General features: G+C 47.8%; 1 protein-coding gene across 2 annotated transcripts in view; it reads right to left on the bottom strand.

Moving 5' to 3' along the window:
* vimr1 (vimentin-related 1) overlaps positions 1 to 17,752 on the bottom strand; it is a 55,350-nt gene that overhangs the window by 5,779 nt on the left and 31,819 nt on the right. Inside the window, exons 1-2 of one of the 2 annotated variants that reach the window (XM_078215164.1) lie at positions 12,014 to 12,497; positions 2,368 to 3,036 (exon numbers count right to left, since the gene is read on the bottom strand). In XM_078215164.1, the coding sequence (XP_078071290.1) occupies positions 2,368 to 3,036; positions 12,014 to 12,497 (1,153 nt within the window). Of the gene's footprint in view, positions 1 to 2,367; positions 3,037 to 12,013; positions 12,498 to 17,752 lie in introns of those variants that run through there. The other variant, XM_078215165.1, reaches the window with a different exon arrangement.

Here is a 17,752-nt window from a genome sequence, read left to right as displayed (position 1 = left end):
GATAACAGAATTAACAGCTGGAATTTTCCTCGGAGTATCTGCTCCCCCTCCACCTCCATAAGTGCCACACAAGAACAACACTGTGAATTTATGGTGAGATTCCCAATCACCAACCTGTCCTGTCCTGGTCCCCACATGCTGACACTATAGTTAAGAAAGCCCACCAACTTTCTCAGAAGACTAAGGAAATTTGGCATGTCAGCTACGACTCTCACCAACATTTACAGATGCACCATAGAAAGCATTCTTTCTGGTTGTATCACAGCTTGGTATGGCTCCTGCTCTGTCCAAAACTGCAAGGAACTACAAAAGGTCATGAATGTAGCCCAATCCATCACGCAAACCAGCCTCCCATCCATTGACTCTGTCTACACTTCCCGCTGCCTCGGCAAAGCATCAGCATAATTAAGGACCCCACGCACCCTGGACATTCTCTCTTCCACCTTCTTTCGTTGGGAAAAAGATACAAAAGTCTGAGGTCACGTACCAACCGTTCAAGAACAGCTTCTTCCCTGCTGCCACCAGACTTTTGAATGGACCTACCTTGCATTAAGTTGATCTTTCTCTGCACCCTAGCTATGACTGTAACACTACATTCTGCACTCTCTCGTTTCCTTCTCTATGAACGGTATGCTTTGTCTGTATAGTGCGCAAGAAACAATACTTTTCACAGTATGTTAATACATGTGACAATAATAAATCAAATTAAATCAAATCAAAACACTGGGCGGCACGGTGGCACAGTGGTTAGCACTGCTCCCTCACAGCACCAGGGACCCGGGTTTAATTCCGGCTTCGGGTCACTGTCTGTGTGGAGTTTGCACATTCTCCTCGTGTCTGCGTGGGTTTCCTCCGGGTGCTCCGGTTTCCTCCCACAGTCCAAAGATGTGTGGGTTAGGTTGATTGGCACAGCCATTGACCCTAGTTCTGGGGAATTAGGAGGTTATAGGGGTAGGGCCTGGGTGGGATTGTGGTCGGTGCAGACTCGATGGGCCGAATGGCCTCTTTCTGTACTGTAGGGATTCTATGATACAATTTCATTCGCATTCATGTGTTTATTTAAATTCCCCTCACATGCATATTTACTCTTCACCTTAGCCTCTCCAATAGCAAATTCCACATTCCTCACTATAAATAAAGTTGTTTTTTGTGTTCCCTATTTGATTTGTTTATGACTATTTTAGAATTATGGCCCCTATTTCTGATCTCCCCCACAGGTGGAAAGATCTCCTCTACGCTTCCTCTATCAGACTCTTTTATAATTTTAAAGACCTCCATCAGCATTTTTGTCATCAAATCCACAAATTGCTACCTCCCCCCCTCTGCCCAATCTCAAAATATTTCGGATTATCCAAATTATTGGATAAAATATAAATGAAATAAGTTTTTTAAAAAACGCTACTAAATGAAGAAAGATGTTACTAAAACGACACAGTGGGCATGTAGTTGGCAAATGAACTTCATTAATGACAAGAAGAAGGTGATACGTTTTGAGGGGGCAAATGAGGAGGTTGCATATTCCTTGGGAAATAAAGGGGGTGGCAAAGGGGCAAAGCAGTCTAGGGGGACAGATACACTACAAATGGCAACATAGGTGAACTAGAAAATGAAACAAGTTTAATCGTGTCACAAGTAAACTTACATTAACACTGCAATGAAGTTACTGTGAAAATCCCCGAGTTGCCACACTCTGGCGTCTGTTCGGGGACACTGAGGGAGCATTTAGCACGGCCAATGAACCTAACGGACTGTGGGAGGAAACCAGAGCACCCGGAGGAAACCCACGCAGACACGGGGAGAACGTGCAGACTCCGCACAGACAGTGACCCAAGCCAGGAATTGAACTCAGGTCCTTGGCGCTGTGAGGCAGCAGTGCTAACCCACTGTGCCACCATGAATTCAGGAGAAACTTCTTTATCCGGAGTGTGGTTAGAATGTGGAACTCACTACCACAGGTCATGGTTGAGGTGAATAACATGGATGTATTTAAGGGGAAGTTAGATAAACACATGAGGGAGAAAGGAATAGAGGGAGATGTTGATGGGTTGAGGTGAAGAGGGGTGAGAGGTGGCCGGGATGGAGAACAAACACCACCATAGACCATGATGTGGAGTTGCCGGCGTTGGACTGGGGTGGGAACAGTATGAAGTCTCACAACACCAGGTTAAAGTCCAACAGGTTTATTTGGTATCACAAGCTTTTGGAGCATGCCCCTTCATCAGGTGAGTGGAAAGGTGGGCTCACAAACATGGCATATATAGACACAGACTCAATTGCAAGATAATAGACCAGTTAGGCTGGAAGGTCTGTTTTATGCTGTTAGTACTTTGCTGCAAGGAGGGAAGCTGTTCCCAGGCACTGACTTACCTGCAGAGTTCTCGCCCGGAAGTCCCAGCCTTTGCTCCTCTGCTTCCAGCAGTTTCCTGTAGGTGGCGATCTCGGCGTCCAGGGTCAGCTTGACATTGAGCAGGTCCTGGTATTGTTGGAGGTAATGGGCCATCTCTGCTTTAGTCCCCTGCAGCTGGGACTCCATCTGGGCGATGACGTCCTGCAGGCTGACGACCTTCTCCAGGTGATTGACCTCCATGTCCTCCAGCTGCTCCTCCAGGCACTGGATGGCACTTCTCAGCACTCCGATCTCACTCTCCAGGTCCACACTCTGTTGCTGCAGGACGCTGATCTCGTCCCTGGTGCTTTGGATCTGATGGTCGAATTTGGAGGCGTGCTGACGGAGGCTGCTGAACTTGCTCTTGTACCAAGCCTCGGCTTCCCCAAGGTTCCTGGCAGAAATCTCTTCCATCTGCACTCGGACGGAGCGCAAGGCAGCGCCCAGGTCCGGGCGGGTTGAGTCCAGCTCCACCGAGACGTTGGACTCTTGGATCTGACGGAGAAGTTCAGCCACCTCCTCCTCGTGGATCTTCCTCAGAAACTCCATCTCCGCTACCAGCTGCTCAATGTTTCTCTCCAGGTCGGCCTTTTGCAAAGTGGCATCATCCACATCCTTCCGAAATTCTCTCAGGATCCTCTCTGCTTCATCTGCAACAGTGAAAGCAAATGGTTAATGGGACTTTGTACAGGGAGCAGACAGACACGCGCACTTATATACAGACATAGGGGTGCACAGTCACACACAGACACAGGTATACAGCAGTACACCGACACAGGCACATGTACACGCAGACAGAATCACATACACACATGTAAACATACAAACATACAAAAGTTAACATATAGACACAAGCATGCATACACAGAAAAACACACACACACAAATCCACTCAAAAAGATCAACACACACAAATTTACACAGACACAGAATCACATACACACACGTAAGCACATAAACACAAATAAACACATAGATGCACAAAGATACACAAGGACGCATACATAAATACACACACACACACACACATAAGGACGCACACACATACACACACACACGCACACACACGCACACACACGCACACATTCACAAAAACATTTCTGTTTATATCTAAGAGCCTTATGCCTGTCTACAAAAGTCACACTTGGCAGTGTTACACATACAAACCGTGGATCACAGTAACACCTAGTTCAGGTGTTACAATTAATACAATTAATTAAACAACAAACCACAACTGAACAAGAGAGGGAACCAACCAATTTGTGTATTTTTTTAAAAGAGTAAAGTCACTTATTTGTTATTGGTTTTGTCTAACCAGAAGGCGGGAATTTTACAAGAAGCTGCCAATCTTGGTGCCAGTTCTTAGTCTCTCACTGGGTGTACAATAGTGTGTAAAGCACAATTTACAGTGTCATCCAGTTATTCCAAACAAAACCAAGCTCAGGTACTTTTTAAAGGGTGTGAGGCAACCCGCCTTCACCACCCTCCCAGGCAGCGCATTCCAGACCATCACCATCCTCTGGGTAAAAAGGCTTTTCCTCACATTCCCCCTAAACCTCCTGCCCCTCACCTTGAGCCTATGTCCCTTCATGACTGACCCTTCAACTAAAGGGAATAGTTGCTCCTTATCCACTCTGTCCATATCCCTCATAAGCTTGTACACCTCGATCAGGTCACCCCTCAGTCTGCTCTATTACTTTTACTGCTACTTCTCGCAGAGGGTGGTGAATTTGTGGAACTCGCTGCCCCATAGCGCGGTGGAGTCTGAATCATTGAATGGTTTCAAGAAGGAGATAGATATATTTCGAGTAAAAAAAATGGGTTAAGGGATATGGGGAACAGGTGGGGAGGTGGATTTGAGAGCAGGGAGAGATCAGCCATGATCTGATTGAATGGCGGAGCAGGATCGAAGGGCTGAATTTGCCGACTTCTGCTCCTAATTCCTATAATTTTTTCTCTGCTCCAATGAAAACAATCCAAGCCTACCCAACCTCTCTTCATAACTTAAATGTTCCATCCCAGGCAGCATCCTGGTGAATCTTCCCTGCACCCCCTCCAGTGCAATCCAACCTGTAGTCTCAGATAAGGACAATCCTTTGAGGAGGATGTACTTTAACAGTGAAATTCCTTGTACCATTAATCCTGACAAGAAAGTTAAAACCACCAGAAATGATTGAACAGGTTGGGTAACTTGAGTTCAGAAGTGTGTAGGCAGAGGAGTGTTGTGGGACAGTGGGTAATGCCCCTACCTCTCGACCAGTCCAATGGCAGGACCTGTTGGCCATGGAAGGATCTTTCATTACGTGGTTCAGTGGGCTGATGGTTAGCTCAGGAATCCTTCCCCCAAAGGGACAAAGTGTATGAAGATAGAGTCATAGAGGTTTACAGCATGGAAACAGGCCCTTTGGCCCAACTTGTCCATGCTGCCCCTTTTTTTTAACCACAAAGCTAGTCCCAATTGCCCGCGTTTGCCCATATCCCTCTGTACCCATTGTACCCATGTAACTGTCTAAATGCTTTTTAAAGACTAAATTGCACCCACCTCTACTACTACCTCTGGCAGCTTGTTCCAGACACTCACCACCTTCTGTGTGAAAAAATTGCCCCTCTGGACACTTTTGTATCTCTCCCCTTTCACCTTAAACCTATGCCCTCTAGTTTTAGACTCCCCTGCCTTTGGGAAAAGATGTTGACTATCTAGCAGATCTGTGCCCCTCTTATTTTATAGATCACCCCTAAGCTTCCTATGCTCCAGAGAAAAAAGTCCCAGTATATCCAGCCCCTCCTTATAACCCAATCCATCAAGTCCCGGTAGCATCCTAGTAAATCTTTTCTGCACTCTTTCTAGTTTAATAATATCCTTTCTATAATAGGGTGACCAGAACTGCACACAGTATTCCAAGTGTGGCCTTGCCAATGTCTTGTACAACTTCAACAAGACACTCCAACTCCTGTATTCAATGTTCTGACCAATGAAACCAAGCATTTTGAATGTCTTCTTCACCACTCTGTCCACCTGTGACTCCACTTTCAAGGAGCAATGAACTTGTACCCCTAGATCTCTTTGTTCTATAACTCTCCCCAACGTCCTACCATTAACTGAGTAAGTGCTGCCCTGGTTCAATCTACCAAAATGCATCACCTCACATTTATCTAAATTAAACTCCATCTGTCGTTCATCAGCCTACTGGCCCAATTGATCAAGATCCCGTTGCAATCCTAGATGACCTTCTTCACTGTCCACTATGCCACTAATCTTGGTGTCATCTGCAAACTTACTAACCATGCCTCCTAAATTTTCATCTAAGTCATTAATATAAGTGACAAATGACAGTGGACCCAGCACTGATCCCTGAGGCACACTGCTGGTCACAGGCCTCCAGTTTGAAAAACTACCCTCTACAACCACGAAGGGTACTCCGTCCTATGGACAACCCTCCGTATACACATGATCTGTTCAGATGAGGAGGATTGCAACAGACACCTCCAGGTGCTGAAGGATGCCCTCATAAGAACAGGATATCGCGCTCGACTCATCAATCGACAGTTCCGACGCACCACAGCGAAAAACCGCACCGACCTCCTCAGAAGACAAACACGGGACACGGCGGACAGAGTATCCTTCGTTGTCCAGTACTTCCCGGAGCAGAGAAGCTACGACATCTTCTCCGGAGCCTTCAACACGGCACTGATGAAGACGAACATCTCGCCAAGGCCAGCCCCACACCCCAACTTCTTGCCTTCAAACAACTGCACAACCTCAAACAGACCATTGTCCGCAGCAAACTACCCAGCCTTCAGGAGAACAGTGACCACGACACCACACAACCCTACCACAGCAACCTCTAAAAGACGTGTCAGATCATCAACACGGAGGCCATCATCTCACGTGAGAACACCATCCACCAGGTACAATACTCTTGCAACTCAGCCAACGTTGTCTACCTGATATGCTGCAGGAAAGGATGTCCCGAGGCATGGTAGATTGGGGAGACCATGCAGACACTACGACAACGGATGAATGAACACCACTCGACAATCACCAGGCAAGAGTGTTCTCTTCCTGTTGGAGAACACTTCAGCGGTCACGGACATTCGGCCTCTGATCTTCGGGTAAGCGTTCTCCAAGGCGGCCTTCACGACACACGACAGCGCAGAGTCGCTGAGCAGAAACTGATAACCAAGTTTCACACACATGAGGACGGCCTCAACCGGGATCTTGGGTTCATGTCACACTATCTGTAACCCCCACGACTTGCCTGGGCTTGCAAAATCTCACTAACTGTCCTGTATGGAGACAATGCACATCTCTTTAACCTGTGCTTAATGCTCTCTCCACTCACATTGTCTGTACATTTAAGACTTGATTACCTGTAAAGACTCGCATTCCAACCATTATTTTGTAAATTGAGTTTGTGTCTTATATGCCCTATTTGTGAACAGAACTCCCACTTACCTGACGAAGGAGCAGCGCTCCGAAAGCTAGTGGCTTTTGCTACCAAATAAACCTGTTGGACTTTAACCTGGTGTTGTGAGACTTCTTACTCTGTTTACCCCAGTCCAACGCCGGCATCTCCACATTTTGTCATGAAGCCAATTTGTATCCATTTGGCTACCTCACCCTCATCCTGTGAGATTTAACCAAATGCAACAACCTACCATGCAATACCTTGCTAAAGTCCATGTAGACAACATCAACTGCACTGCCCTCATCTACTCTCTTGGTTCCCCATTCAAAAAACTCAATCAAATTTGTGAGACATGATTTTCCACTCGCAAAGCCATGCTGACTGTCCCAAATCAGTCCTTGCCTCTCTAAATGCCTGTAGATCCTATCTCTCAGAATACCTTCCAACAACTTACCCACCACAGATGTGAGGCTCACTGGCCTGTAGTTCCCAGGCTTTTCCCTGCAGCCCTTTTTAAACATTTGCCATCCTCCAATCTCACCTGTGGCTGTTTCAAATATCTCTGCTCGGGGACCCGCAATTTCCTCCCTAGCCTCCCAAAACGTCCTGGGATACACTTCATCAGGTCCGGGGATTTATCTACCTTGATGCGCTTTAAGACTTCCAGCACTTCCTTCTCTGTTATATGTACACTCTTCAAGACATCACTATTTATTTCCCCAAGTTCCTAACATCCATGCTTTTCTCAATAGTAAATACTGATGAGAAATATTCATTTATGATCTCACCCATCTCTTATGGATCCTCACATAGATGACCTTGTTGATCCTTAAGAGGCCCTACTCTCTCCCTAGTTGCTCTTTTGGCCTTTATGTATTTGTAGAAGCTCTTTGGATTTTCCTTTGCCTTATCTGCCAAATCAATCTCATGTCCCCTTTTTGCCCTCCTGATTTCTCTCTTAACTCTACTCTGACAACCTCTATACTCTTCAAGGGATCCACTTGATGCCACCTGCCTATGCATGTCATGTCCCTCCTTCTTCTTCTTGACTAGGGCCTCAATATCCCGAGTCATCCAGGGTTCCCTACTTCTACCAGTCTTGCCCTTCACTCTTAGAGGAATGTGCTTATCTTGAACCCTGGTGCACTAAAATATGGAGAGACTTTATGGAGGTCTTTGAGACTATGAAAGGATCTGATAGCATAGATATAAAGAGTGGCATGGTGGCACAGTGGTTAGCACTGCTGCCTCACAGCTCCAGGACCCGGGCTCAATTCTGGCCACAGATCACTGTCTGTGAGGAATTTTCAAGTTCTCCCCGTGTCTGCGTGAGTTTCCGCCGGGTGCTCCAGTTTTCTCCCACTCTCCAAAAGTGTACACATTAGGTTGATTGGCCATGCTAAATTGTCCCTTAGCTGGGATCGTAAGCGTAAAATAATCCCTAATAAATCCAATAAGGGATTTGGCAGGAACGTCTTTACCCAGAGAGTGAATGTGGATTGGGGAGGCAATGGCCTAGTGGGTATTATCATTAGACTATTAATCCAGAAACTCAGCTAATGTTCTGGGGACCCGGGTTCGAATCCCACCACAGCGGATGGTGGAATTTGAATTCAGTAAAAAAAAATGGAATTAAAAGTCAAATGATGACCATGAAATGATTGTTGTAAAAACCCACCTGGTTCACTAATGTCCTTTAGGGAAGGAAATCTGCCGTCCTTACCTGGTCTGGCCTACATGTGACTCCAGAGCCACAGCAATGTGGTTGACTCTCAACTGCCCTCTGGGCAACTAGAGATTGGCAATAAATGCTGACCAGCCAGCGACGCCCCATGTCCCACAGATGAATAAAATAATCTCAGGGTGTATTTGGAGTGAGTCACAGATAAATTTAAGGGAAAGTTGGGATTTTTCAGGTGAGCCAATTGCTCTGTAGTCCCAACAGCGCCAGAGGCAGCAGTGGCCAGGGCTGGGACTGCAAGCAGTCCCCAGACTCTAAATCGCAGAGGCTAGGACCAGGTGCAGAGGGTCTCACGGCGGGAGGCAAGGTGAGGCCCAGGGGAGATGGGGATGGGGGTGTTGATGGAGAGACCGGGTGGGGAGCGCTTGCGAGGGGCAGACCTTGCGGGTGGGGGTGTGCACCTGATGTGGAAAGGGGGCCCAGTGCACAACAGGATGCTGCTGAGCTTTCCCCACCCCTGGGCCCCTCCTCCTCGATCTTGTTCATCCGTCATCCCTGTACTCACTGACCTAAATTCCACTCCATATCTGGAAACACATCCACTTCCCCAAATTCCCAAGCTCTGTAATTCTCTTCCCACATTTCCCCTCCTCTCCACCTCTCTCTCTCTCTTTCTGTCCTTTCTTAAAACCTACCTCTATGATTAAGCTTTTAGTTTCTGTCTTGATATCTCCTTACGTGGCTCAAGGTCAAAATTTGTTAGATAATACTCCTGTGAAGCACCTTGGGATGTTAAAGGCACTATATAAATGCAAGCTGTTGTTAAAGGGAATTAAAACCAGCATTCTCCAACCTGATTTCTCTCTCCCTCTCTCTTGCCCCTTCAGAGTCATACAATGGACCCTCCAACTTTTTTAAAATTCTGGCTGGCCCATCCCTATTTGTCCTTGGACTGAGTGGCTTGCTAGACCATTTCAGAGGGCAGCTGAGAGTCAACCACATTGCTGTGGCTCTGAAGTCACATGTAGGCCAGACCAGGTAAGGACAACAGATTTCCTTCCCCAAAGGACATTAGTGAACCAGATGGCTTTCCCCGACAATCGACAATGGTTTCATGGTCATCAGTAGATTCTTAATTCCAGATTTTTTTAATGGAATTCAAATTCCACCATTTTCCGTGGCGGGATTCGAACCTGGGTCCCCAGAACATTAGCTGAGTTTCTGGATTAATAGTCTAGCAATAATACCACTAGGCCATCACATCACATTCTTAATCTAATATTTAGTTTTTTATATAATAAGTTTCTCAATTTCAAAGCAGGCAGAGTGATTAACTGTAAATGATTTAATCTTACCCAAACCTCCAACCCTTTTAGCATTTGTTGAAGTGACTTTTTAAATTAATCAACAGTTAATTCCCCCAATTTTATCAGGAATTCGCTGAATGGAAATAATTTAGTGTTTTATATTCAATATTCATATATATATCACAAGGTCACAGGATAAATATATCCAATTTCCTTTTGAAATCATTGCTCATCTCTGCTTCCAGTATCTTAATGGGCTCTGTGTTCCAGGTCGATATCACTCACTGCGGAAAAATGCTTTTCCTCACAAACTTCGGTCTTTTACCAAAAATCTTAAATCTGTATTATTTATTTATTAGTCACAAGTTGGCTTACATTAAAGATGCAATGAAGTTACTGTGAAAATCCCCTTGTCGCCACACTCCGGCGCCTGTTCGGGTACACTGAGGGAGAATTTAGCATGGCCAATGCACCTAACCAGCTCGTCTTTCGGACTGTGGGAGGAAACCGGAGCACCCAGACGAAATCCACACAGACACGGGGAGAACATGCAGACTGCACACAGACATTGACACAAGCTAGGAATCGAACCCAGGTCCCTGGCGCTGTGAGGCAGCAGTGCTAACCACTGTGCCACCGTGCCACCCTGTATCTCCTAGTCCTTGTAATGAAAACAGCTTTTCCTTGCATACCTTATCTAACCCTGTCATAATCTTGTACTCCTCAATCAGACACGTCCTCAATCTCCTTTGCTCCAAGGAGAACAACACCCAGATTTTCCAACCTAACCTTGTGACTAAAACCCCCCCCCATACCCTGGAACTATTCTGGTAAAGCCCCCACGCATCCTCTCAAGGGTACTTATGCCTTTCCTAAAGCCTGGTGACCAGGACAGGACGCAGTACTGCAGAGCTTTGTAAAGGTTCAGAGTAACATCCCTGCTTTTGTATTCAATACCTCTATTTATGACTGACTGGATTACTGTACAGAGTGCTAGCATGGACTTGATGGGCCGAATATCCTCCTTCTGTGCAATAATGCCTCCATATGGATAAGGAAATACCTTCTTTCACTCAATCATTACATGGCATTCACAGCAGACGCGCAGACCACTTTGTCCAACTGATTTGTGCTGTATTTTATGTTCCAAATGAGTTTCCTCCCACTCCTATTCCATTTAACCGTAACAACATATCTTTCTATTGCTTTCTCCTTCATGGGTTTATCTAGCTTCCTCTTAAATGCACCTATATCATTCACCTCAACTGTGGAGTTGGTTTAACACAGTTGGCTGGACAGCTGGTGAGTGATGCCAACAGCGCGGATTCAATTCCTCTGCCGGCTGAGGTTATTCATGAAGGCCCTGCCTTCTCAGCTTTGCCCATCGCCTGAGGTGTGGTAACCCTCAGGTTAAATCATCTCCAGTCACTTTCCCTCTCAAAGGAGAGAGCAGCCTGTGGTCATCTGGTACTTTGGTGACTTTATCTTCCTTGTGGTAGTGAGTTCCATATTCTCACCACTCTCTGGATCAGGAAGTTTGCTCTGAATTCACTGCTGGATTTCTTGCTGGCTATCTTATATTGATGGCGTCCTGTTTGCCTGCAAGTGGAGCCATCATGACGTTGATCCTAACAAACCTTTTGATAATCTTATGAAGCTCTCATTTTCTAAGCAGTTGGGTGACCTCCTTACACTTACTATTAAAATATATTGGCTCTAAGTTATTGATATTGAAATTCATTTACCTTGTATTCCATTGTTTTTCTGGTATTCTGTAAGAACTAGGAGCAGGAGTAGGCCATTCAGCCCCTCAATCCTGCTCCACCATTAACTGAACAGCACAAGCTGATGTGTAAACACAGTTCAGTTTGGCATCTTTTCAAAATTTCAAAAGTAAAGTTTATTCCTCATTGTCACAAGTAGGCTTACACTGCAATGAAGTTACTGTGAAAATCCCCCAGTCGCCACACTCCAGTGCCTGTTCGGGTACACTGAGGGAGAATTTAGCATGGCCAATGCACCCTAACCAGCACGTCTTTCAGACTGTGGGACGAAACCAGAGAACCCGGAGGAAACCCACGCAGACACGGGGAGAATGTGCAAACTCCACACAGACAGCGACCCAAGCCAGGAATCAAACCTGGGTCCCTGTGAGGCAGCAGTGCTAACCACTGTGCCACCGTGTCGCCCTCCAAACTGATGCCCACAAGATGAGGATGAGTGAGTTTACCTTTCAGGTCAAGCTGCTCCTGGCATTTCAGCCTCCAGTTGTCAATCTCCTCCTCAGTGTTGCCCGTCTCGATCTCTGCCATCCCTTTCTCGTGCGTCAGCCTCTCGATCAGCTCCCTCAGCTCCTTAAACTGTTGCTGGTACTCACCCCCCATTCCCTGGGGCTCCTTGAACCTGCCCCTCAGGCTGTCCAGCTCAGCCCTCAGCTGGGAGTTGCGCTGCTCCAGGCTCCTCACCTTGTCGATGTAACCAGCCAAGCAGCCATTGAGTTGCTGCATCTCCTCCTTCTCGTTGTTTCGGAACTCTGGGCCGGCCTCAATCGCCCTGGCCAAACAACCTCCCGCTCTGCCCCAGGAGCCAGTGTAAACCTGCGACTCGGTCGAGTGGGAGCGGTAGCGGGTTGGGGAGGGGCTCTGGACCCTCACTCCGCTCCTGCCGGAACGGGTCATGGATGTAGTCTTCTGGCTGTACGAAGAGCTCCTCATCTTCACCTCCTCTGTTGAGCTGATACTCTTCTCCACTAGCCCCGCTGCTCAGGCTGGTCTTCTTATAGGGATCATCAGGAATGTGACGGCCACTGTGTAACTCTCACAGCATGTTTTCAATTGGGAACATGCTGACTGTTCGCAGTCCTCTCAGCTCTGGGCCATCTCTACAGATAGTCTTCACATTGAAGTGTTACATTACGATGGGGCCATGTCATGTTCTGTTCCCATCTTTCTTATCTAGTTTTTCCCTCTTTTCCTCTATCGCCCAACCCAATTTCTGGAATGCTAACACCCGCCTGCCCGAGACATAGTGGATTGGAAATGAATGCGCACGTTCTCATTCTGAAGTTAAAGCTATTAAAGTTTATTTATTAGTCGTAAGTAGGCTTACATTAACACTGCAATGAAGTTACTATGAAAATCCCCGAGTCGACACACTCTGGCGCCTGTTCGGGTACACTGAGGGAGAATTTAGCATGGTCAATGCACCTAACCAGCACGTCTTTCAGACTGAGGGAGGAAACTGGAGCACCCGGAGGAAACCCACGCAGACATGGGAAGAATGTGCAAACTCCACACAGACAGTGACCCAAACCAGGAATCGAACCAAGGTCCCTGGCGCTGTGAGGCAGCAGTGCTAGGGGCTGTGAGGCAGCAGTGCTAGGGGCTGTGAGGCAGCAGTGCTGGGCGCTGTGAGGCAGCAGTGCTAGGCGCTGTGAGGCAGCAGTGCTAGGCGCTGTGAGTCTGAGTCTGGTTATTTTTTTTCTCTTCCTTCCATTTGTGGATTTTTCCAGAACATCTCAAGATATTTCTTTAAATCCCTGTTAAGAAATTTCCCCGGAACGGAGAAGCTACGGCATCTCCTCCGGAGCCTTCAACATGTCATTGATGAAGACGAGCATCTCGCCAAGGCCATCCCCATACCCCCAATTCTTGCCTTCAAACAACCGCACAACCTCAAACAGACCATTGTCCGCAGCAAACTACCCAGCCTTCAGGAGAACAGTGACCACGACACCACACAACCCTGCCATAGCAACCTCTGCAAGACGTGCCGGATCATCGACACAGATGCCATCGTCTCACGTGAGAACACCATCCACCAGGTACACGGTACATACTCTTGCAACTCGGCCAACGTTGTCTACCTGATACGCTGCAGGAAAGGATGTCCCGAGGCATGGTACATTGGGGAAACCATGCAGACGCTACGACAACGGATGAATGAACGCCGCTCGACAATCACCAGGCAAGACTGTTCTCTTCCTGTGGGGGAGCACTTCAGCGGTCACGGGCATTCAGCCTGATCTTTGGGTAAACGTTCTCCAAGGCAGCCTTCACAACACACGACAGCTCAGAGTCACTGAGCAGAAACTGATAGCCAAGTTCCGCACACATGAGGACAGCCTAACGGGATGTTGGGTTTATGTCGCACTATCAGTAACTCCCACAGCTTGCCCCCTGGACTTGCAGAATCTCACTGGCTGTCCTCTCTGGAGACAATATTCTTTAACCTGTGCTTAATGCTCCCTCCACTCACATTGTCTGTATCTTTAAGACCTGGTTGGCTGTAGAGATTCGCATTCTAATCAGTATTCTGTAACTTGATTTTGTGTCTCTGTGCCCTGTTTGAGAGCAGATTTCCACTCCATCTGACGAAGGAGCAGCGCTCTGAAAGCTTATGGTATTTGCTACCAAATAAACCTGTTGGACTTTAACCTGGTGTTGTGAGACTTCTTACTGTGTTCACCCCAGTCCAACGCCGGCATTTCCACATCATGATTACCATCGACACCACAAACTGCCGGCTGCAAGTGGAGAGGATCTCCAAGAAGATCGCACATATCGACACAGACATCAAGTTTCTACACAGATGCAAGAAAGCAGACAAGATACCGAAAGGACTACAGATCACAAACCCACTCAGGTCAACCTATAACACAGACTACGCTGAGAGACTTTGCTGTCGCACCTCTCTCACCCTCCTCAAACACCTCATACACCAACTCTACAGCAAACGCCACAGCCTGGAAACCAAGATAGAGTCCATATTCTCAACTTGCGCTCAGGACGCAGACCAGCTGCGAAACTCTGCCAAGCAGACGAGACAAAGGAACTACACCATCTCCATGCACACCAAGAACAGGAAACTTGAGAAACTCGGCATCACCACCAGCAGCAACCAAGCCTCCCCCGGTACCACAGTAGAAAACAGTACCACTGCAGGAAAGTCCATTGTCAACTTATCGGACTACACACTTCAGCCAGATGAAATCGAAGTTCTCAGCCGAGGGCTCAAGTTTTGCCCCACCACCAAAATAGACCCCATCAAAGAACAAAGAACAAAGAACAATACAGCACAGGAACAGGCCCTTCGGCCCTCCAAGCCCGCGCCGCTCCCCGGTCCAGGATTGAATCCTGAATCCAGGATCCCCACCCAATTTTCCAGCCTATCTACATACCAATATCCTATCCACCGAGCTGTCCCTCACAGCTACGATGCTTTGTTCATTACAACCTATTAACTTACCCCCACCCCCCCATTCCAGACCATGTGATCTCCAGGGAGAGGCGAAAACCCAGAGTGAAAAACCCCAGGGCCAATATGGGGAAAAAAAAATCTGGGAAATTCCTCTCCGACCCCCTGAGGCGATCGAAACGAGTCCAGGAGATCACAATGGCCCCGATCGGAAAATGCTTCCCAACCCTAGTCATTTCCACTTCCACGAACACCATATGAATCCCCTGCCCCCGAGACAGGTTCCCAACTATCCGCAGTCTCACTCTGTACTGGCACCAGCAAGATGATCGTAGAATGAAGCCTTGAAACGAGAAACCAGGAACAATTAGCCCGCGCCGCTCCCTGGTCCAAACTAGATCACTCTTTTGTATCCCTCCATTCCCACTCCGTTCATATAGCTGTCTAGATAAGTCTTAAACGTTCCCAGTGTGTCCGCCTCCACCACCTTGCCCGGCAACACATTCCAGGCCCCCACGACCCTCTGTGTGAAATATGTCCTTCTGATATCTGTGTTAAACCTCCCCCCCTTCACCTTGAACCTATGACCCCTCGTGAACGTCACCACCGACCCGGGGAAAAGCTTCCCACCGTTCACCCTATCTATGCCTTTCATAATTTTATACACCTCTATTAAGTCTCCCCTCATCCTCCGTCTTTCCAAGGAGAACAACCCCAGTTTCCCCAATCTCTCCTCATAACCAAGCCCCTCCATACCAGGCAACATCCTGGTAAACCTCCTCTGTACTCTCTCCAAAGCCTCCACGTCCTTCTGGTAGTGTGGCGACCAGAACTGGACGCAGTATTCCAAATGCGGCCGAACCAACGTTCTATACATCTGCAACATCAGACCCCAACTTTTATACTCTATGCCCCGTCCTATAAAGGCAAGCATGCCATATGCCTTCTTCACCACCTTCTCCACCTGTGACGTCACCTTCAAAGATCTGTGGACTTGCACACCCAGGTCCCTCTGCGTCTCTACACCCTTTATGGTTCTTCCATTTATCGTGTAGCTCCTCCCTACATTATTCCCACCAAAATGCATCACTTCGCATTTATAAGTCTCGTATATCAGTCTCGTAGCAGACACAGAGGAATTCATCAGGCAAATGAGGCTGCGGGAGTTCTTCCACAAACCCCAAGAGGCCAACAGCGAACACAATGAGACAGCCAATGAACCGGAACAGCCGACAGAGAGATCCGCAGTGCATCCGAAGAGGAAAGAGTCGAATTGGACCCCTCCGGAAGGCCGCTGCCCTCAACTTGACATGTATGCCCAAGCCATCAGGAGGTGCGTCAACACCAAATTCATCAGCCGCACTCACAAGACAGCCCCGAACATCACCCAAGCACAACGCAACGCCATCCACGCTCTCAAGACCAACCGCAACATTGTCATCAAACCAGCAAAGGAGGGGCCATCGTCATACTGAACAGAACGGATTACTGCAGAGAAAAGTGTACCGACAACTGAACAACGAGGAACACTACAGACAGTTACCCGCAGATCCGACCAAAGAACACACCCGTCAACTCAACACTCTGATCAAGACCTTTGATCTGGACCTTCAGAACACCCTCTGTGCTCTCATCCCATGTACTCCCCGCGTTGGAGATCTCTACTGCCTCCCAAAAATACACAAGGCAAACACACCCGGCCGTCCCATCGTATCGGGCAATGGGACCCTGTGCGAGAACCTCTCCGGCTACATCGAGGGCATCCTGAAACCCATTGTACAAAGAACCCCCAGCTTTTGTCGCGACACTACGGACTTCCTGCAGAAACTCAGCACACATGGAGCAGTTGAATCAGGAGCACTCCTCATCACAATGGGTGTCTCGGCACTCTACACCAGCATCCCCCATGATGATGGCATTTCTGCAACTGCCTCAGTGCTCAGCGCCAACAACTGCCAGTTTCCAGATGCAATTTTACAACTCATCCGCTTCATCCTGGACCATAATGTCTTCACCTTCAACAACTAGTTCTTCATCCAGACACACGGAACAGCCATGGGGACCAAATTCGCACCTCAATATGCCAACATCTTCATGCACAGGTTCAAACGAGACTTCTTCACCGCACGGGACCTTCAACCGATGCTATACACTAGATACATCAATGACATTTTCTTCCTTTGGACTCATGGCGAACAATCACTGAAACAACTATATGATGACATCAACAAGTTCCATCCCACCATCAGACTCACCATGGACTACTCTCCGGAATCGGTTGCATTCTTGGACACATGCATCTCCATTAAGGACGGTCACCTCAGCACCTCACTATACCGCAAGCCCACGGATAACCTCACGATGCTCCACTTCTCCAGCTTCCATCCTAAGCTCGTTAAAGAAGCCATCCCCTACGGACAAGCCCTCCGTATACACAGGATCTGCTCGGATGAGGAGGATCGCAACAGACACCTCCAGACGCTGAAAGATGCCCTCATAAGAACAGGATATGGCGCTCAACTCATCGATCGACAGTTCCGACGCGCCACAGCGAAAAACCGCACCGACCTCCTCAGAAGACAAACACGGGACATGGTGGACAGAGTACCCTTCGTCGTCCAGTACTTCCCCGGAGCGGAGAAGCTACGGCATCTCCTCCGGAGCCTTCAACATGTCATTGATGAAGATGAACATCTCGCCAAGGCCATCCCCACACCCCCACTTCTTGCCTTCAAACAACCGCACAACCTCAAACAGACCATTGTCCGCAGCA

This window comes from Mustelus asterias, chromosome 6 (assembly GCF_964213995.1).
Source record: "Mustelus asterias chromosome 6, sMusAst1.hap1.1, whole genome shotgun sequence".
Classification (NCBI taxonomy): domain Eukaryota; kingdom Metazoa; phylum Chordata; class Chondrichthyes; order Carcharhiniformes; family Triakidae; genus Mustelus; species Mustelus asterias.
The sequence above is the reverse complement of the archived record's forward strand: the minus strand, read 5'-3'. Positions and strand labels throughout refer to the sequence as shown.